The sequence below is a fragment of the Salvia splendens genome, chromosome 13, assembly GCF_004379255.2.
Source record: "Salvia splendens isolate huo1 chromosome 13, SspV2, whole genome shotgun sequence".
Classification (NCBI taxonomy): domain Eukaryota; kingdom Viridiplantae; phylum Streptophyta; class Magnoliopsida; order Lamiales; family Lamiaceae; genus Salvia; species Salvia splendens.
In genome coordinates this window covers 21,781,078-21,803,547 of record NC_056044.1, presented here as the reverse complement: position 1 = coordinate 21,803,547, position 22,470 = coordinate 21,781,078, and the positions used below count along the sequence as shown (strand labels likewise).

The 22,470-nt window shown below is 36.7% G+C and overlaps 2 protein-coding genes across 2 annotated transcripts; both read right to left on the bottom strand.

The window, feature by feature from the left end:
* Window positions 1-6,318: 6,318 nt before the first annotated feature.
* LOC121760692 (protein FAR1-RELATED SEQUENCE 5-like) lies at window positions 6,319-7,485 on the bottom strand. Its single transcript, XM_042156325.1, has one exon. It carries the CDS (start codon window positions 7,483-7,485, stop codon window positions 6,319-6,321), a length of 1,167 nt encoding a protein of 388 aa, XP_042012259.1.
* A 150-nt stretch (window positions 7,486-7,635) lies between these two features.
* LOC121760691 (protein FAR1-RELATED SEQUENCE 5-like) lies at window positions 7,636-10,484 on the bottom strand. Its single transcript, XM_042156324.1, has 3 exons — window positions 10,475-10,484; window positions 7,897-8,659; window positions 7,636-7,741 (listed from the first exon to the last, which is right to left on the bottom strand). The coding sequence occupies exons 1-3, from the start codon at window positions 10,482-10,484 to the stop codon at window positions 7,636-7,638; spliced, it is 879 nt and encodes a 292-aa protein (XP_042012258.1).
* Window positions 10,485-22,470: the final 11,986 nt, after the last annotated feature.

Sequence of the window (22,470 nt, the reverse complement as noted above, 5' to 3'; positions counted from 1 at the left end):
TCCTTTTCACATCTTACATCCTTTTTCCTTCTTAATAATAACCGTTAGATGTAGGGAATCGATGGATCAAAATGTGTCAATAAAACTACTTTCGTGTTGCATTATAGAAGGATGGTACATGCAATATAGGGTTAATCTAGACATTTTAACCAAATATGAACCGCCATATTTTTAGTAGTCGAGAATTTCGGGGGATTTGAAACGACCCCTTTCTACTTCTTTCTTCATTCATTACCCACTTAACCCAAGCCACTCCTTCCACTTTCTCAACAGCCGAAACCCTAACATTCTCCCTCCCAGCGCCGCCGGAGAATACTGGTGATTTTGTCGACCGAATTTCGTAGTTAGTAGCTCTCGCCGATAACATATACTCAGAAACACCGATTCATTTCTAGTTGGTATGTGTTGACAGTGATTTAGGCATCTTTTTTCAGTGATTTGGCAGACCCATGTTGTAAAAATTGAATCTTTGAATGCGACGAGGCGCAAAAATATCCGAAATAAATTGTTCGACAATTGGTTGTAACTGATTATCCTGATGTAGATATTGTGTTGTGTTAAACGGGGATGGATTTAGGTCTCTTATATTTCTGTTTTATGCCAGGTTCAAAATGCCTAAAAGAGGACGTCCGCGCTCGCAAGCCTCACAGGATGCAGGTAGATTGCCGTCGCATCTTGTGTTTTTCAGTATCAGTTTAGTTTATTGTGTATAATAATGGTCCCAGGTCTGTGTGTTGCTTGTGTTAACCGTGCTAGAGAATAAGATATTTAACATTACTGTGTGCATTTTTTTGGGCATATCGTGCATTATGTATCATTATCTATGCATTATATTGCTGCTGAAAAGGTGTGTTGTCTGTATTGTTACAGAGGATTCAGATTGACGATTGAATATACATTCTTTACAATATGGATTGACAGTAAGAATTATTTGGTTCATTGTATGCAATATGACTAAGATTACTCTGTGCATTTTTGTAGGCCATTCTGTGCATTATGTGTCCTCTATGATTTATGCATAAAGTGAACTTGTAAATTTATGTGCATTATTTACTTTATTCTGTGCATTATGTAACGTGATATTTGCATTGTAGTAAGTATTTGAAGCATTATTTACGGTCATAGCTGTCGTTGTTAAGTATTATACACTAATTATTGTGCCATACGCATCATATGTTGTGGTATATGTATTAATGGTGTTATCTGTGGTGTTTAAGTTTAATTCATTAATTATTGCGACTTCAGCATCATATATTCTCCTTTACATATTAATCAGTAATCAAATTCAGTTCATGATGTGTTTTTTGGTCCATTTCAGATAACCAGCTTAGAGTCGACATAGACAGTGTTGTCGACGACATTATTCCAGTGGCCCTTGCTAAAAGATTTAGGGAGAGGTTAGCCGAGATAGGACCTGGGACCTCTGGTCGTCAAGGAGAGCCTAAACAACCTACGGGGCGAAAACAGGATCGACTATACTGCCGCAGAACCCCTTCTGAATTCATTGAATGCTTGAAACAGCTGAATCCCAGACAGAAGAGGGCTGTTACAGAAATTGGATTTGGGGCGGTCCTTGATTTCGACATTAAGGAAATCCCTCTGTATCTTGCATATTGGGTATTGAGGTCCTTAAATCTTGCCCGCTGCCAGATTCAACTTACAGGCGGTGAATACCTTACTCTTGACGAAGAGGATGTCCACCTAACGTTGGGGTTCCCTCGTGGTCCACAAGTCATATCAAGGCCATCAACGGGCAAGCAGTCAAACTTCACATTTAATGACCTACTGGCAGAGAGATGCCAGAAGGGACGATTTAAGATGACCCAAAAAGATATTGCACAGATGATGATGGCCGATGTGGATGGTGGAGATGAATTCAAGAAGCTATTCATGTTCCTACTTGAAAATGCTTTGGTAGAAACTCCTTCTGACGGCCACTGCAAGCCGAAGATTTTACATTTTGTCGACAATGTAGCGGATATCAGAAATCTTAATTGGTGTGGCTACGTGTTGTCGGTCCTTGAGGCCACTTACCCGAGCTGGGCTAGCGGACAGTCTCCATTGTTCTCCGGGCCAATACACTGCCTGGTGGTAGGTTTCTAATAAAAAAGAGATGCTATATATTTATCATCAGATGCTGCATTATAATGTGTCACATAATGCATTATTTGTAATGTAGTTTGCATTATTGATCAATAACCCCTATTTTTTGCATAATTTTTCCAGTGCTGCTATGTGGACCGCGTGGTCCACATCCGGCGACGCGTAGCACGAACCTGGCCTACGATGAAAGGGTGGACAGCCGATTCCCTAAAGCAACGTGAGGATCTAGAACGCGACCAGTTTGGTACTGGGAGATTAGAGCCACGTGTAGACAAGGACAGATTGGTAGCGGAAGAGGAAATGCAAAGGCGAGCAACTATGGCTGCGGGAGAAGGGTCCTCTACGGGACTCCACAGAGCAAGGCGCCTAAGAGACAAGTTTGTTGGTTCTAGCGCGTTGATGGCCCACGCTATCTCTATGTGGGTTGATGATTTCATCAGTATCCCTCTCGAGCTACTTGACGATGGTTGCATCCGTGTGGGAAGTCAAATTGGCAGAAAATTGTTGGGGATTCCTGAGGAAGAGGAGGTTGGAGATGACGAAATAACAACAACCTTGACCCAAGCAAGAGAGGATGAGGAGGAGTACAGTCAGGAATGGATTGCTGAGATGGAGAAAATGATGGCAGCCTACGACAAAAAAAAGTCCATTACAAAAAGCTTTACACGGCCATCTTTTGTTTTAGATGGATTTGACTGCCCCGACCCGTTTGCCACACAGCCAACCCCCGAGGCATGTGTAAGCGCTGGAGGAGTACAACCTTCCAAACCTGATGGCCAAGCAAGTGTTGCACCGGATGTGGATCGGCCGTTAAATGAAGTGTGTCAAGGAGGCGCGACAATGTCTGCTCCATTAGGTGATGTTGCCGGACTTGGAGTCCCAGCATATGTGCACACCTCAGTTGCAGCAACACACATGGAGGTGGTTGGTGCCGTAAGTATCCAAATTAGTTATTCGCGCACATAATTTTTGTTATTTTGACAACATTTAAATGATTGTTGTATTGCGCAGGAGACTGGTGGAGTAGGGGAGACGGTACACGAGCGAAGGGAGATTACGAAAGGTGGAAATGCTAAGGTGGGTTTGTCGGGTGACGGAACTGGAAGAGTTAGAGAAGGTGGTAAAGAGGTGGTGACAACAACAAAACAAAAATGTGTTAAGGTAATATCAGATATGTCATGTCCCGATGGGAGAGTCAAGGTTTGATTTAATTTAATGTATTGTATATCATAACATTTTTATGTGAACTTGTAAAGACACATATCTGATTGACTTGAAAACATAGGGAAAGGAAGATAACAGATCAGGCTTGACAAAGGAAATGGCTTTGAAGCGTGGACAGGAGAAACAGCCTGCAGTGACAAAGGTTTGTACTAATCTAACGTTGTTAGGTCAGATATAATGTGCATTATACATTGCAGTATGTGCATTATTTATTATGTTTGGTGCATTATATTGAGTATCTTAGGCATTATGCAGTATGTCTAATTATCTTATGAATTGTATTGTAACCTTGCATTCACAGAGACCGCCCCTGTCAAAGGAGAAGGGGATAGTAATTTTTGAGGCTGGGATGGGTGGTATTAGTTCCGACGTGCCATTGAAAATCGCGGCTGGACGTGTAAAAGGAAAGGAGAAGGTCAACAAGGCTAAGGAGGCCATCCGATCGGTAACAAAATAATAGATAACATCTTTTAAGGATTTTGCCTAATTGTTGTATGTGTATTGTATATTTGCAGCAGGATTTAAACGTTGAAACGACACGTTTAAGGAAAGCTAGTCCTGCTATGCGATCTCCTTTCAACGAGCGTGCTGTAAGGCTTACAGCCAAGGCTAACGGCAATGACAAGGAACTATATTTCTGGGTTCTGAGCACAGCGGAGATGCATAAATCGATCAGGTGTGTATTATTTGTGTTGCATTTGATGTGTGAAGAGGGTGATTCTCTTTATTGATTGTTTTTTTGTATTTCATGTATTAATTTCTAAACTTCGCATTATGAAATTCTCATTGTGCATTATGTAATCATACAGTAATAGAAGTTTATTCTACATTAGGTTTGGTATTCTTTGAAAACAGTAATAAACCTACTGGGATTTTAGCTTCATTATTTGGATTTGATAGTGCTTATGTAGGCAATTATTAACGTGGCATTTTATATTGATATGCAGGGATGCAATTGTTTACGAAGACTCCTACAAACAAACAGTGAAGTCCGAGTTCCTTTCACTGGCACCATTTAAACCTGTCAGCCCGGTCATCGTGGACACTTGGTGCTCATATTTGAACAATATGGAGAAGCTCAAGGCACCATATACAGCGTCCAGACTCTTCTTTTCGACAAGGCCATGCGTGAGTGAATCTATTATTTTATCTATTTACGAAATGAATATTACTCTGCAACATAAGTACCTGAAGTACCGACAACGATTGTAGGCACCATCGCTGATAGATAGCCCTGAAGAGTGGGATGAAGAAAGGAGATTTGCGTCTTTTTGGACCATTCTTTTTGAGGAGGCACTAGCAGCAGGATACAGCAAATTGGAGAAACACGATCTGGTTAGTGTGAATATAAACTTATTTGTATGAGAATCAATTGTTTAGGACATCTTACAATAACATTTATTGTTATCTTCGTCGTGTAGATCTTCTTCCCAATTTGGGGGAATATACATCAATATGTGGTCTGTTTCAATGTGCCGGATGGCAAGATCAACATTATTGACCACACCCTCACAGAGTCGCACGCATCGTTCGGCGACAAATATGGGGACACACCATCTTTGCTGGTATGATATGTGACCACTCTATTTTTTTTCCTTTTATGCATTAAAACATATTTTGGTGATGCGGTAAAATTATGTATGTTTTTGTTTTAGCGGAAATTCATGGCTGACGCAATAGATAAGTGCAACGACTCCAGACTGGCTGATGTGATTCGAAAGTGCACAACACATGTAGTTGCAATGCCGTGGCGGAACAACCTGTCCCTATCTGAGAATGGTGTGTATGTCATGCGCCACTTGGAAACCTACTTTGGAGAGAAGGAGAAAGACTGGGAATGCGGGCTCACAGCGAAGGGAAACAAAAGTATTGAAATGTTTCGAATCAAGTTCGCAAGGGCGTTACTGACTTGTGCTCACAATGTCCGCGGTGCCGCAAACCAAAAAAATGCAACCAAGTTCTGGAAAGAAAAACCTGCAAATTTCAATTTCGAATGTTGGGTAGAAAATTATGGTTTGTAGTGCGTGACTCTCTGGTATTTGTTGGAAGACTTAGCATTTTAGATATTATTACAACCTTCAATACACTTACCAATGTTTTTGAGAAAGTCTTTTTGAATTTTATCTTGTGAGCACTCAGCAGAACCGTATGTGCATTCCTTTTAATCAGACGGATGAAAATACTTTTTGTGTATTTGGTGTATTATGTCCTTTGTCGTGTTTGTAATTTTGTTTTGTTCAAAATAGGTGGTCGTTTAACTGTCGTAATGCTTTACAGATGCCAAATAATGCACTAATTCCTGTGCGCAATGCAATGGCAACACTAAATAATGCATTTTTTTATACACCTAATACATATTAATCCATGTATGTAGTACGCATTTATATTTGTATATAATATCTGCTCCTAACATAAGTATTCGTAATATATTATGCATTACGAAACTTTCTTTGCGTATTTTACATGGATAATGCAACAATCGTTGGGCGTAATGCTAGCGCCTCAACTAAATAATGCATTCGTTTATTGCACACCTAATAATTTGCAACAAATACATAGTAGGCCTCCATTGTATGTGCATCATGTCTGCATATACTGTAAGTATTCGTATTATATTATGCATACACAAATGTTGTTTGTGTATATTACACAAATAATGCAACAATCGTTATGTCTAATGCAATTGCAACAATAAATAATGCATTTGTTGATTGCATACCTGATATAGTAGAACGTATATTTAGTACGCCTCGAATGTGTATATATGTTTTGTAATTGTTAATGGAAAACGTATAATGTATTAGGCCTTCAACGCTTGAGTTAAAATAATGCTCATGAAAAGTGTTAGGGACAGATGTTTAACCATCTAATAAACCGACATATTTTTCACCCAAACCAAGTAAACCAAGAGATTCTATTACAACCATCCTACTAAAAATAAAGAATCGACCAAAGGAACAACAAATGCAGGAATTTTTTTAAAGATATGATTCAAGCTGGATTTTTCCCCTTGCGAGCATCCTTCTCCATCCTCATCTCTTTAAGCACAGGACAATTCCTAGAGTCGTGATGACCCATCTCATCGCAACCCTTACACCATCTAAGAGGCCTAGTCGCATCCTTTATAGCCTTGTCTCTCTTTGAAATCAGACGGCTCGCCGAGCTGCTGGCGTGACCCTTCGTCTTCACAACATCGGGAGGATGCACTGCAACAGTTTCAGGCCTTGCCATTCCGTAAAACTCTTTAACCATACGCCTCTTCTCAGCGACTGAGGTTACCGGATTACCAGTTTGAAGTGAGTTGCCAAGTTCTTCGACGCCAGCTACAAATGCACGTAATGCGCCGATGTCGGTCTCAAACTGTCTAAGAAACCCATAAAACATCGAAATCGCCTTCTTTGACACAGTTTGCCTATCGTCAGCGGATGAGTGAGTAAGCAAGCGTTCCTGAAACTCCCCGTGTACAGCCTTGGCTAAGGGCGTCTTCATCCATCTGCTTTCACAATATTTCTCCGAGATTTTTTTCACCTCATTGTTCCGAAATAGGAAGAAAATATGACTGCACAAATAACCATGGCGAACAAAATATGCATTGCGCTTGCTATCGCCAAGCTTGTATGTGTCAGCAGTTTCTCCTGACATAAAACTCAGCACACGACATCTGTCATTACCTTCGACTATTTCTTCTTGTATTTTCCTGAACATACTGTCGGTAAACAATGTAGAAGCATGTTTCTCGAACGGCAGAGTAGTTGCGAGTATGGGTATGGACGTGGCATCGTGGTAGTCCAAAGCTGTTCTACTATTCCGCTGGAATTCTATGGCGTGGTTGAAACTCAGGTAGAATTCGGCTATGTTTGCTCGGGGCTTCAGATAATTTTTGTAGAAACTGTTCTCTGATTCAGATATGGACGTAGTCCTAATCATCGAACCCATAGGAAAATCCCTAAAGTACGCCGGTATCCAGTACCTCCTATATGCATACAGTGTGTTGAACCAGTCGATGTCCTCCAGCTGATGATGTTCAACCAATCTATTCCACTCCTCCTCGAATTCCTCCGGCTCTAATAGGTCCGACCAAACACAAGCGTTAAACTCCTTTTTGAAATCGTCGTCCCGCAATAATCTGTTTGGTACCTTGACTGCCAATTTATGCATTATATGCCACATATGCATTATATGCCACATACACCAACGGTGACGCGTGCCGACGAGGACTTCTTCAATCGCTGATCGCATACCCAAATCTTGATCGGTCACAATCATCCTGGGTGCTACACCCATACAATCTATAAAATGTCTGAACAGCTAAGCAAATGCCCCTGTTTTCTCGCTGCACACCAACCCGGCCGCAAATGTCACAGGACTACCATGATTATCCTTTCCAGTGAAAGGAGTGAATATCATACAGTACCTGCGGACATGACAACAACCGGTCGTCATAAGCATAATCGTATAATAATGCAACTTACGGCAGTACATAATGCAGTAACATCAAACAAATAATGCATACAATATACAATACATTAATAGAATATAACATAAACAACACATTATTTAGTTTTGTACCTATTTGTGTTGTATGTGGAGTCGAAGGACACAATGTCACCAAACATGTGGTAATTTCTCTTCATCACACCATCGCACCAAAACAAAGCAACCAACTGGTCAAATTCGTTAACTTCGTAGTGATAGGTGAAAGCCTCGGACATCTCCTTCTTCCTAGCCATGTCATCCAACACCATTTGTACATCAACTCCTTGTGCATATGCTTTTATGTCCCGTGAGGCATTCCTGATATCCCCCACAGTGCAACCAGCCAGGTCAAACCCACCAAGAATCTCCTTCAATACCTTAAATGTAAGCGTGGGTCCTATATTCGCCCTCGAACAGTCTAGTATAAATTTGTGATGTACATCATCCAACTTGCGATTACTTGACATGAATTTCTGTTGTTCCGTCTCAACCATATGATGGTTATGAATCTCATTGAACTCCTGAATTATGTATCCTGACGAGCAATCTTCCGAGAAAAACCTGAAGGATATATTAGCTGTACAACCACACCGCTTAGATAACTTCCTACGCTTGATTGTGAAACCAGAACGGGCATTCAACTGGTCATCCTCTTCACCCTTCTTTCGTCCTTCCCTATTGCATACAACTTGATACCACGTGGTGACATTATCAACCTTCCTCATAGCTTGTTTGCGCGTATCAAAGCCAACTGTCCGGGCATATATGTCGTAGAAAGCAAAAGCGAAATCCAATGACTGGAATTTCTGACCTACAACAGGCTTCATCGAGGGAGGACATTCAGGTACAACAACCACTGTACATAATTGGAAAAAAAGGGTCAGCATAATATAACAACTTTGCAATATAATATGCTGACAAGTAATGCACGATTTTCATGATTTCAATATGTCAAATTATTCAGATAGACAAACACGTGATTTATGCATACGTATAACACATACTAATAAAAACGTTGTTACGGAGTACATGTTGTGGTATATGTATTAAAAACGTTGTTTTTTACATACTACACCCTACCCCCTAGGCTTATTAAACCCTTAGGGGAAACAAGCAACGTGCGCCACACCGCGCAATCCAGACGAAATCTTTTTTACCCGAAACATTGCCTCTCACGAATTATGCATTATATAGAAACCTAAGTGCATTATACATCGTCAATACGTGCATTATATGCTTCGTCTCAACCTAATACCCTACATATGCCGCTAGCGAAGCCATGGAGAAAATTCTCAAAGCAATCAGTAATGTTATACAATGTCAACACAAAACACGATTTAATTGTTGATTAAAACCTACCCCCTACATACTACACCCTACCCCCTAGGCTTATTAAACCCTTAGGGGAAACAAGCAAGGTGCGCCACAAATCGCAAACCAGACGACCCTATCTTTTTTACCCGAAACAATCTCGCTCACTAATTATGCATTATATAGACATCTAAGTGCATCATACGCCGTCAATACGTGCATTATATGCCGAGTCTCAACCTAATACCCTACATATGCCGCCCGCGAATCCTTGGAGAAATTTCTCACAGCAAGCAGTAATGTTATACCACGTCAACAAAAAACATGATTTTATTGTTGATTAAAAATCAATTAATCAAACTAATACAACTTGTACATACGACACCCTACCCCCTAGGCTTATTAAACCCTTAGGGGAAACAAGCAACGTGTGCCACACCGCGCAATCCAGACAAAATCTTTTTTACCCGAAACATTGCCTCTCACGAATTATACATTATATAGAAACCTAAGTGCATTATACATCGTCAATACGTGCATTATATGCTTCGTCTCAACCTAATACCCTACATATGCCGCTAGCGAAGCCATGGAGAAAATTCTCAAAGCAATCAGTAATGTTATACAATGTCAACACAAAACACGATTTAATTGTTGATTAAAACCTACCCCCTACATACTACACCCTACCCCCTAGGCTTATTAAACCCTTAGAGGAAACAAGTAAGGTGCGCCACAAATCGCAAACCAGACGACCCTATCTTTTTTACCCGAAACAATCTCGCTCACTAATTATGCATTATATAGACATCTAAGTGCATCATACGTCGTCAATACGTGCATTATATGCCAAGTCTCAACCTAATACCCTACATATGCCGCCCGCGAATCCTTGGAGAAATTTCTCACAGCAAGCAGTAATGTTATACCACGTCAACAAAAAACACGATTTTATTGTTGATTAAAAATCAATTAATCAAACTAATACAACTTGTACATACGACACCCTACCCCCTAGGCTTATTAAACCCTTAGGGGAAACAAGCAACGTGCGCCACACCGCGCAATCCAGACGAAATCTTTTTTACCCGAAACATTGCCTCTCACGAATTATGCATTATATAGAAACCTAAGTGCATTATACATCGTCAATACGTGCATTATATGCTTCGTCTCAACCTAATACCCTACATATGCCGCTAGCGAATCCATGGAGAAAGTTCTCACAGAAAGCAATAATGTTATACCATGGCAACACAAAACACAATTTAATTGTTGATTAAAAATCAAATAATCAAACTGCTACCACTTCTACAGAAAGATCCGCAACATTAAAAAAACCTGCTACTTCATGATTTACCTTCTTCCATTGCTTAAGATCAAACTCTGACTACCAACGACTGATTAACAATAGGATTTAGATTTGTGATAATTGAATCCTTCCAAAAAAATAGTAATGCAGAATCATATACGTCTTACGCTTCTCTGCCTTCTTCGACGTGAGAGAAGAAAATAAACCGTAATATTTGCAAAGGAGAGAATCATGGAATTTCCATAACTAACAAAATATTATCTACCAAATCTGCCCTTAATCGATTTTTAATTGATAATAATTAAATGGAATCAGCGATTTTTTTAAGCCACAAGATTGCTGGAATTAAAGGTTGAGATTAAAAAGGAAAAAGGAGGAAATATGAGAAAAAGAAATGAATACATCCCTATATATATATATATATATATATATATATATATGGGTGCGTTATAATGATAACCCATATTTATGTGATAACCCTATAACTAAATCTCCACCACACATTTTTAAAATGCACAAAATGATTGCACCGCCTACAATCGCAGTTGAACCAGCAATAACTACTATCACCAGCTTATGATTCGACTTCATTTCTCCTCGCATTCCTCGTGCAATTTCTGCAGTCAAATTTTACGATGATATCTTCGGCTTCCATCGCTGCATCTCTGATTCTCGATTCCAGATTCTCGGAATTGGTGGGAAAATCTTGGAGAAAGGCTAGGAATGAAAGAGAGTGCTTATCTAGAGATGCAATCTGCTTTGTTTCGTGGGGAGAAACGGAATATCTGCCCCTGAGATGGAGGATTTGAGTTATGGTTTTTTCAAGGGAAACAAGAGAAGAATAAGCCATTGTGCTAACGAGATGCAAAATAGTAGATAGGCGAAAAATCAAACAAGAGAGAGGAAGTAAAGTGATTATGGTATTGCTACTGCATAAGAAATTGCTTTGAAATGAAGGTATGATTGGAGATGAAAAGAGCAGAGAAATAGCGATGATATGTTCATGAATCAATCATTTTATCATTTTATCAGTCAAACTTATCATTTTATCAACTCAGAATATCATTCTATCTGGTAAAACTATCATTGTATGCAGTAAACCTAACATATATAAGCCAAAAGTATCATTTTATCAACTCAGAGTATCATTCTATCCGCCAAAACTATCATTTTATGTACATACCTACAAATAAGTAAAAGTATCATTGTATCAACTCAGAGTATCATTCTATCCGTCAAAACTATCATTCTATCCGCCAAAACTATCATTTTATGTACATACCTACAAATAAGTAAAAGTATCATTGTATCAACTCAGAGTATCATTCTATCCGTCAAAACTATCATTCTATCCGCCAAAACTATCATTTTATGTACATACCTACAAATAAGTAAAAGTATCATTGTATCAACTCAGAGTATCATTCTATCCGTCAAAACTATCATTCTATCCGCCAAAACTATCATTTTATGTATATACCTACAAATAAGTAAAAGTATCATTGTATCAACTCAGAGTATCATTCTATCCGCCAAAACTATCATTCTATCCGCCAAAACTATCATTTTATGTACATACCTACAAATAAGTAAAAGTATCATTCTATCAACTCAGAGTATCATTCTATCCGCCAAAACTATCATTTTATGCAGTGGGAGTGAAAGAATGGAGCGAAATTCAGAAATTAAATGAGGGAAATGACATATTTACCCCGCGCCTTTTTTATGAAGTTCTAAGTTTGTGTGGTCCAGATTTGGTTATAGGATTATTACGATATTTAGGGGTTATTATAGGATCACAACTATATATATATATATATATATATATATATATATATATATATATAGGATTGTATTCAAATCCTTTTCTCCTTATTAATTCAATCTCCTTCTTAATCACATCCGTGGATTTATAGTGATCTAATGGTTTAAATCTTTGGCTGAAATTATTTAATTTTCTTAATTTTTAACGTGTAAAGGGCATAATAGAGATTAACAATTGGAGTTAGTTATGGAATGCTCCATGATTTCAGCCGTGGAGGATTTGTGCAGTTTCTCAAAATATTTTCTGCAGATTCTGCTGAATTCTTTCTCCATTAGTCCGGGTTTAATTTTGCTTGAATCACACATCATCTTCTCGATTTCATTCGCGATTCTCCGTGTCCACGTTTCCTGCTCGCTTCTGGGGTAGGTTTCCCTATCTCTCGCTGTTGTGGACGTTGCGTTTTTGTCTTTGATTTAATCGATATTAATATGATTTTCAATTGCAAAAAGTTGTTCACCAGTAGTCTCTCGACTCTGTTAATTATGTATATTTATGTTTGTAATTCATCTTCATCTAATCAGTCGCAGGGGATTAGAAGCTGACAAAAATATTCTCTTGTCTCCTCGACGAACAGGTCTGTCTGATGAATAAGTACTCTACCCGCTGTTTATTGTTTTCGCCCATGGTTATTGATTTCGATGTTTTCATTTTTTTTGGAAAATAAGTCGCATTACCAAATATGTGTAGATCATGAAATTCGAGACCTTCGCTGCCTTCGGAACTGTGCTCTCTTGCAAGATCGCAGTCGATCACAATGAGAACTCGAGGGGCTATGGCTTCGTGCAGTTCGACAAGGAGGAAGCCGCGCAAAACGTACTCATAATGTACATATTGTATAGTATAATGCGTAGTTTAGTTTCTGTAATGCATTATTTGTGATATGTAATGAACATTTATATGGCGCGTATAATTTAATTTGTGTCGTGTTTCGATGTTTGGAGCACGTTTCTTGTTTTCCCTAAGGGTTTAACAAGCCTAGGGGCTAGGGTGTAGTATGTTCTAAGTCTAAAAAACGTTGTCCAAATACAAGAGCTGCAGTAATTCGTCTGGGGTTGCACATAATGTACATTTTGTATAGTATAATGCGTAGTTTATATTTTGTAATGCATTCTTTGTGATATGTAATGAACATTTATCCTGACCCGTTTAATTTAAGTTGTGCCGTGTGTCGTTGTTTGGTGAACGTTTCTTGTTTTCCCTAAGGGTTTGACAAGCTTAGGGGCTAGGGTGTAGTATGTTCTAAGTCTAAAAAACGTTATCCAAATACACGAGCTGTAGTAATTCATATGGGTTTCCACATGCATAACGCGTAGGTATATTTTAAAACAGATATACATAATGTACATATTGTGTAGTATAATGCGTAGTTTAGTTTCTGTAATGAATTATTTGTGCTATGTAATGAACATTTATCCTGCCCCGTTTAATTTAGGTTGTGCCGTGTTTTGATGTTTAACGCACGTTTCTTGTTTTCCCTAAGGGTTTAACAAGCCTAGGGATAGTATGTTCTAAGTCTAAAAAACGTTGTCCAAATACACGAGCTGCAGTAATTCGTCTCGGGTTGCACATGCATAGCGCGTAGGTATTTTTTAAAACAGATACACATACTGTACATATTATGTAGTGTAATGCGTTATATAAGTTTCTGTAATGCATTATTTGTGAAATATAATGAACATTTATCCTGACCCGTTTCATTTAGGTTGTACCGTGTTTCGATGTTTGACACACGTTTCTTGTTTTCCTTAAGGGTTTAACAAGCCTAGGGGCTAGGGTCTAGTACGTACAACAGCAACCACGTGATACCTAAAACATTATAAATAATGCATTCAAATAGCCAAATAATATACATAATCAGTCAAGTAATTAACATACAAATATTGCATTCATTCTTAGACTCATGTACAACATCAGTCTAATGATGCATTATACAGGATAACTAATGCATAGAAATAGCTAAATAATGTACAAATAATGATTCACTCCTTGCAATTCCTACTGGCAGTATATCATCGACCGCCTCGTTGATGTCCAATTTTAGTTGCTTTGATGCTGTACAACATACAGAATAATAACATACAATTAGTTACATAATGTACAGACTGAATAAAATAATGTGGACATTTATAATGCATTCACTTATACACCCTTGCACAGAAGCATCAAAATAATACCTAAAAACTGATACATAATGCATTTTAATAATCAAATAATGTTCAGAATAAATCAACAAATGCACCATGAATATTGCAATCACCCATTGTCACATGTCCAACTACAGTCACATAAAACATAAACCATGATAAATACTGCACTAAAATAACTAAATAATGTACAGGTCCGGTCAAGTAATAAACATACAAATATTCCATTCACTCTTTGACACATATACAACAACAGTCACATGATGCATAAAACATGATAAATAATGCATTCAAATAGACAATTAATGAACAAAATCGCTCAAGTAATGAATATATAAAAATATTCCATTCACTCTTATACTCATGTACAACAGCGGTCAAATGATGCATAAAACATGATAAATAATGTATAGTAATAGCTAAATAATGTACAGATTCAGGCTAGTTATGAACATAAAAATATTTCATTCATTCTTTAACCCATGTACAACAGCAAGCACTGGATGCATGAAACAGGTATATAATGCATAGAAATAGTTAAATAATGTACAGATTCATTAACACAATTCACATATAAATATTGTCTTCGCTCTTCGAAGGCTTTACAAAAGCATTCACATTATGTATAAAACATGGTAAATAATGCATTCAAACAAGCGAATAATGAACTGAGTAAATCAAGTAATAAACATACAAATATTCCATTTACTCTTTGACCACATACAACAGTCACATGATGCATGATACATGATATATAATGCATAAAAATAGTTACATAATGTACAGATCCATTCAAGTAATGGCCACACAAACATTGCATTCAAGTAATGACCACACAAACATTAAAACATCTTCTATGTTCATCCTCAACTGCTTTGTCCCTGTCCAGCAGCACCAACATGCATCAAGAAATGTGCAATATAAGGAATACCAAATAGATATATATTGTAGAAATAAATGTACCAAATGAACATTAAAATTACAACCAAAAAATTTCCACTGCCCAGCAACATATATAATGTACTCATTTAGGTAAATACTGCAATGACATATAGTTATATTAAAAAGAATGTAACAATTACTTCCTTTACTCTTTGACTATACAAAACAACAAAAAGGAGAAAATTGAAAAAAATGAGGAATTCATATCAGTATACTAAACCTGCTTGAGCTCAGGTTTCGCTAAACCTGACATGGCAAAGAAACTCGTCGCGTCATTTCCAGTTAACCGGCCATCTCGATCTGTAAACACAAATGATAACTGAACTAAACGGCTAATATTCCATAGACGGAAACATTTCAACTTGGGAATAAAAACAAAATTTGAAAAAAAGGAAAGAGGCAGCAACCTGTATCTGCAAAGTTGAACCAAGTTTGATACATTTTGTGTTGCTCTTTGGAATACAAGTTTATGCCTGAATCGATTTCCATTTCTCGGCGAGAATTTGAATTGCTTCTGTATGCAGTGCGCTGGTGATAATATTGTTCAAACCAGGAAGGGTTATTGGAAATCAAGGCAAACCCCGGTGAATTTCCGAGAAAACGGCTTGATTTTGAGTGGCTGCGGCTAGGGTTTTTACAGGAATTGGGAAGACGCGTCGAGAGAGAGAATCGGGAGAGATATTGTGAGTAAATTTCGCACAATACGTTTTCATCAGTTTTGAGTACATACAATGACTACTTCACCCTCATGATGCACGAAATTGGTCAAATAATGAAGTGCGGGATCATAAATATGATTTTAATCAAGAACGTCCATCCTCCTGATCCAACGATCCAGATTGCGAAGAAACTTAAATCTAAGGGGAGAAAAGAAGCTTAACGCTACCTTATATATATATATATATATATATATATATATATATATATATATATATATATATATATATATATATATATCATATTTTAGTCATTACCATTTCACTAACCAACGCAAATACACCGAAATCATATTTTTCTAAGCCCCACAACAATATTCTAACTTCTAGTACCCAACACACTGATACGTGCATATCCACATGAGATCCCCATATCTTTATTAATTAGTTTGATTTACCGTATCTTTAGGATATTTATTTCTTGCTCGTTAAGTTAGTATTAGTATTATAAATAGGACTATTGTTCTTCTCTTTAGGCAATCAATGAAATAACGTATTATTTTCCTCAATCTATCGTTTTCTTTATTTTTCCTTGTTCTTTACTTTACCGCAAACCCTACAATCGGAGCTGATCTCAAGGCAAGCTTGAGACGTCCGCCGTTCTTCTTCTCATCGTCGACTCCGCGTCGTCGATCAAGACTCGTTGAGGGGATTACCCTTAACAATTGGTGCTTCCATTGATGAGCTCATGTCCGATTTTCAAGCAGGAGTAGGGCGCACAGACCTTATGTGTTCGCTGCCCTCAATTTCAGATCCGGTGTTGACGCAGGCAGCGTCGGACTCGCCGCCCATTGATGCGATCCGTGTCATGTTCGAGCGGCTGGTCGCCGGCATGGCTAGGATGGAAGCGTGGGTGGACGATTACGATCGTCGCCCGCCGTCAGCGCGACACACTTCGCGGCCTGAACCAGACCCACCCGACAGCCGCCCTCTTCCCAGATCATTGGAGGCTGACTTGCCTTATGCGCTGCATCTACCAGCGACCTCACCCTTCATGGACTTCACCGAAGGGTTCCGCCCAAACCCTAGCGGTGCATCGGGTTCGCGACGCGCAGGCACAACCCAGCGCATGGCCCAACAAGAACTCCAGTCGACGTGGGATCTGCCCCCAGCGTCGCGTCCACACTCGGCATGGGATAATTGGGGGAATCGTTTCAGCGAGCCCCACGTTTACAGCGGCGGGTCGTCATGGGATTCCCCGGGGCAGCGGCGGCCGGCGCGCATGGATGTCAATGTGCCTCACATCCCTCCGTTCTCGGAGATCAGCTCTGCTACGCCGTCCTACACTGATCCCTATAGTCAGCCGCAGTACTACACCGATCCCTACACTGATCCCTATTGTCAGCCGCAGCCGCAGTACTACACCGATCCCTACACTGATCCACCACCGGCGATGCTGCCCGCTGCTGCTCCGCCTTACACCGTTGATCCCTATTACGTGAATAATATTGGTGTTAGCCCAGCGGTGGTCCATAATGTTGTCGTTCATGTTCCTAAAGAGCCAGTTCTCATCCGAGTTCAGGAGAATATTGTTTCGGAGCGGAGCACGTCATCTGCAGAAGAAGTTGTTTCTGGAGAACTGTACAACCTCCCAGAGAATGGGGACTTGCCAGCAATTCAAGACGAAGATGTTCATGTGTCGAAGAATGTCATTGAGGCTCGGGATGAGGCAGAGCCGGTGATTGAAAACCCCACCATAATTGACGAAGCACCAAAGAAGTCGTCTGCTCCTATTGCAATGCATCTCAAGGTAACGACTGCAACTTTATCGCGGTCTCCAGCTTCGGTTTTTGTGCCATTCCTCGAAGGGAAGAAGGTTTTTGTGCCATTCATCGATATGTCATCCACGGCAGGCATCGAGCCTCACTCGGTGAATGTTTATGGGAATATTGAAGGAAGTCGTTCAATTATTCGGTGGGCATTTGATCCGGGGGGAGTTATCTCGCCAAAGCTGTTGTTTCGGACTCTCTTCGTTGTGTCGTGGTTCCCACCTTGAGGACAAGGTGGATTTTAACCGCGGGGGAGTTGATACGTGCATATCCACATGAGATCCCCATATCTTTATTAATTAGTTTGATTTACCGTATCTTTAGGATATTTATTTCTTGCTCGTTAAGTTAGTATTAGTATTATAAATAGGACTATTGTTCTTCTCTTTAGGCAATCAATGAAATAACGTATTATTTTCCTCAATCTATCGTTTTCTTTATTTTTCCTTGTTCTTTACTTTACCGCAAACCCTACAATCGGAGCTGATCTCAAGGCAAGCTTGAGACGTCCGCCGTTCTTCTTCTCATCGTCAACTCCGCGTCGTCGATCAAGACTCGTTGAGGGGATTACCCTTAACACACACCCAAAATCAACTAAGATTATTTCCTTTATTTATAGCGAAAAGTTTTGAAACATTACGGTCATGTTTGGTTGGCAGGAAAGTAAAGTTGACAAGGAATATGATTCCTAGGAAAATGAATTTCTAGAATATGATTCCTAATAACTTTACTTTCCTGTGTTTGGAGAATACCAAGATTTTAAATTTTGTATTTCATTTAAACACCAAACTAAAGATAGACTTATTATTATTTTATTTATAAAAAGAATAATAAATTTTTTTAATAAATTATTAATTACAAATGATGACAATTATATTATTATATATTTATTATTATGATGGATAGTTTAAATATGAATCATCCATCACAATATATAATAATACAAGTATAATTATAGTTACATGGAGTATTATAATCATAAATGATTATAATAATAATAATAATTATTATTATTATTATTATTACTATTATAATATTTAAGGATATTATAATTTAAATAAATTTTATAATTTAGAATTTCACTACGATTTTATTAATTATTAATTTATAAAATAATAATTAGTATTTATTACAATATAATTTATATTATATAATTATATTTTAATTATTTAATAATTTATTAATTATTATTATGATATTAAAAATTATATATAACTATTATAATACAAAGTTATAATTATGATCATTTTAATTATAGCTATTTATTATTCTGAAATTAAGTATGATTTGTAATTTAAAATTATTTTTAAAACATTGTAATAATAATAATAATAATAACAATAATAATTAAATATGTAAGAATCATAAAACTGGGAAAAAGAATACCTAAAAAAGTTAGGATTCAGAATCCTGGAAAGTTGTACTAACTTTCCTTGTTCTTGGGATTCTGATTACTTTCCCAGTTTGATTAAAAATCGAAACAAACACAGGAATTTAAAATTTAAGGAATCAGATTACTTTCCCAGACAAAATCCTGGCAACCAAACATGGCCTACGGGTCTCAGAAATCGGATATTAAATTTAAGGGCATTTGAATGAAGAAGTGAACTTATAGCTTTATAAGTAGTGAAAAATACATATCTTTCATTTTCTCTCACAAACTTACAATTCACCTTAAAACTTCAAATAGACTTCAATCATCAAAACGTTTTCACAATCTATGAACTCTTAATATATTACGGATTGTATTTTTATAACCCTCCAAATATCTTATAAGCTCCTGAAACTTACGGACCCTTTAAAATAGGCCTAACCAAAACACTTCCTAAGAACAAATAATTAAAACAAGTGAAAATTATTTACAACATAGTATGTCAAAATGATGGAAAGGCGATCTCATAAATTGGGTCTAATAATTTGTTTTATTCACAAAATTAATACTCCCTCCATCCTCAAAAAATAGACAAACTTATAAATGACACGAATTTTAATTTGCAATTGGTAAAGTAATAGAAAGAAGGGGAAATATAGTGGAAAGAGTGTTAATTGATTGTGGGGTTAATATTATAAAGAGGGACCATTTTTTTTAGTCTGTAAACTTTGTCAAACTATCATTTTTGGTCCGTAACATTTGAAAATATCTTTTGATGTCCGTCAACTTCGACTTAATATCATTTAAGCTATTTTTTAAAAAAAAATTGGACAGAAATACCCTTATGACCATAAATGACAATTTAGTATATTTACTCTCTCTTTTTTAATTAAAATATATTAATTTCTCTTTGTTTCTTCTTCCCCATTGATCCTTCTCTCTCTTCTTCCACATTTTCACTGTCCCTGATCAAGTCGATTCCCACACTAATTTGAATAATTTAAAATATCAAACACAAGAACGCAAATTCACTTTTTAATGAAACGAAAAGAGAAATTAAATTTTAATTAAGAAGATAGAAATTAAATATTTTAATGACGAATATTTTATTTTAATGAAGAAGAGAGAGAAGGATGAAGGGGCAAGGAATAAAAAGAGAGCAAAATTGAATATTTTAGTGAAGTAGATAGAGTAAATAGACTATATTTCCCTTCATAACCGTAATTGTTTCTGTCCAAAAAATTTTTTTTTAAAAAAGTAGGTCAAATGATATCAACTCAAAGTTATAATAGTAACTTTTATTTGCATGCACAAGAATAGTAACTTTACTTATTAGAACAATAACTTTTGTACAATAAAAAATAAATTCTTATTATTAAAATAGTTTTTATTCATTAGAACAATAAATTTTATCAGAAAAATACAGTAACTTTTATCCAAAAGAATAGTATTATTAGAACAAAAACTTTGGTACATTACAAAAATATTTTTTATTTAACTTATAATAGTATTTATATAGGTGGCGTTCGATTGTCATGACTAATATCATGAGATTATCCATCTAGGATTAAGTTGTGGGATTATTTTAGTTGGAGGGGGGAGGCTATGACTAAGTATCATGAGACTATCCATCTAGGATTAAGTTGAAGGGTTCAATCTTATGAACCAAACATGATACATATTTAATCATTAGATTTAATCTAGCCAACCGAACACCATAGTATCAGTGGCGGATCCAGGAATTTATATTCGGGGGTGCGAGTCATATGATAAATCATTATATAACATACCAAAAATAAAAACTAATACTAAAATCAATATATTTTGAAATATACAAATTTTACAGTCATACATTTCAAAATACAAAAATAAACTACATTATATCTAATTTATTTTTGGACGAGTCTTCATTTCTTCAAAACGATTCACTATATCATCGTCGGATACTTGTAGAAACACATCTTTCTCAATGAAAGTGACCAAACAATCGTTCAAAGGTTGATCACTCATTCTATTTCTCAACTTATTCTTCACAAACGTCATTCCAGAAAACACTCTCTCTACACTTGCAGTGGCAACCGGAAGAATCAAAATCAACTTGATAAGTAAAACCACACGCGAATAAACCACATATCTTTTTGTTTCAACAAGCTTCACCAAAAGAGAACTAATATCTCGCAAATTCTGAAAGTCTTCATCAATTCCTCTTAAAAACTCAAACCATCCTCTCTCTCTGAATTTATATTTAAATATATAATATTATTAAAAAAAAATTTTGAGGGGTACACTCGTACCCCCATTGTCCCCTCTCCCTCCGCCACTGCATAGTATACTTTTTATTCATTAGAATAATATTATTTAAACGTAAGTAACTTTCATTAAACAATACTCTCTCTGTCTCGCTTTAAGTGACACATTTTTTTGAGATGTCTCACTCTAAATGACACATTTCTAAATATAGAAATATTACTTTTTCTAATTTTTAAACTTTATTCTCTCTAATTTACCTACTAAACAACACTATATAATATCTCTTGCCGAATTAGGATTACTCCACTTAGAGTAGGACGGAGGGAACATTAATTTTTACAAAAATAATAAATTAAATTTAAAATAAATAACTTTTGTTTAGTAAAAAAAAGTTTTTAAATAATGAACTGGGATCAATCTCATTATCAGCATCAAATTAATTATGGAGTTCGATATTATTAATGAAACGTCACGTCTGATTTATGAATATAAAAAAAGGAAAGAAAAAAAATAAAGAAAACAAAAACTATTATACCAAATTGACTGAAATTAAAACTATTAAAATAATAAAAAATAATCAACAGGGATTGAAGGAATGCTCCTATTCCAACATATCCTCTTCGCTAGTGTTTGTTAACCAGTTTTATCTTTTTTTTTTCGTAAGAAAAAATGAAATAATTATGTTTCATCACAAATTCAAAGATTTTCAACAATATAATACGGAAACATCTCTGTATTTGTTAGGGAAATTAAATTTTTGTCATTAAATTACGTGATAATAGGATATTGTTAACCAGAAAACTTATTTGACCAAACACAACAAACTAATTAATGGGAGTTATGTATTTTTTTACTAAATAAGTCAAAATTCTATTGTTGCAACCCAAATATGTTAATCTCATTTTATATTTAGAAATTTAAATTATTTTGTGATTCAAAATTTCCAAACATGGAAAGAAATTAAAATAAAAATAGTGGAAAAATAGGACATTAGCTCCTCCTATAAAAAGCAATGCATGTGTTACT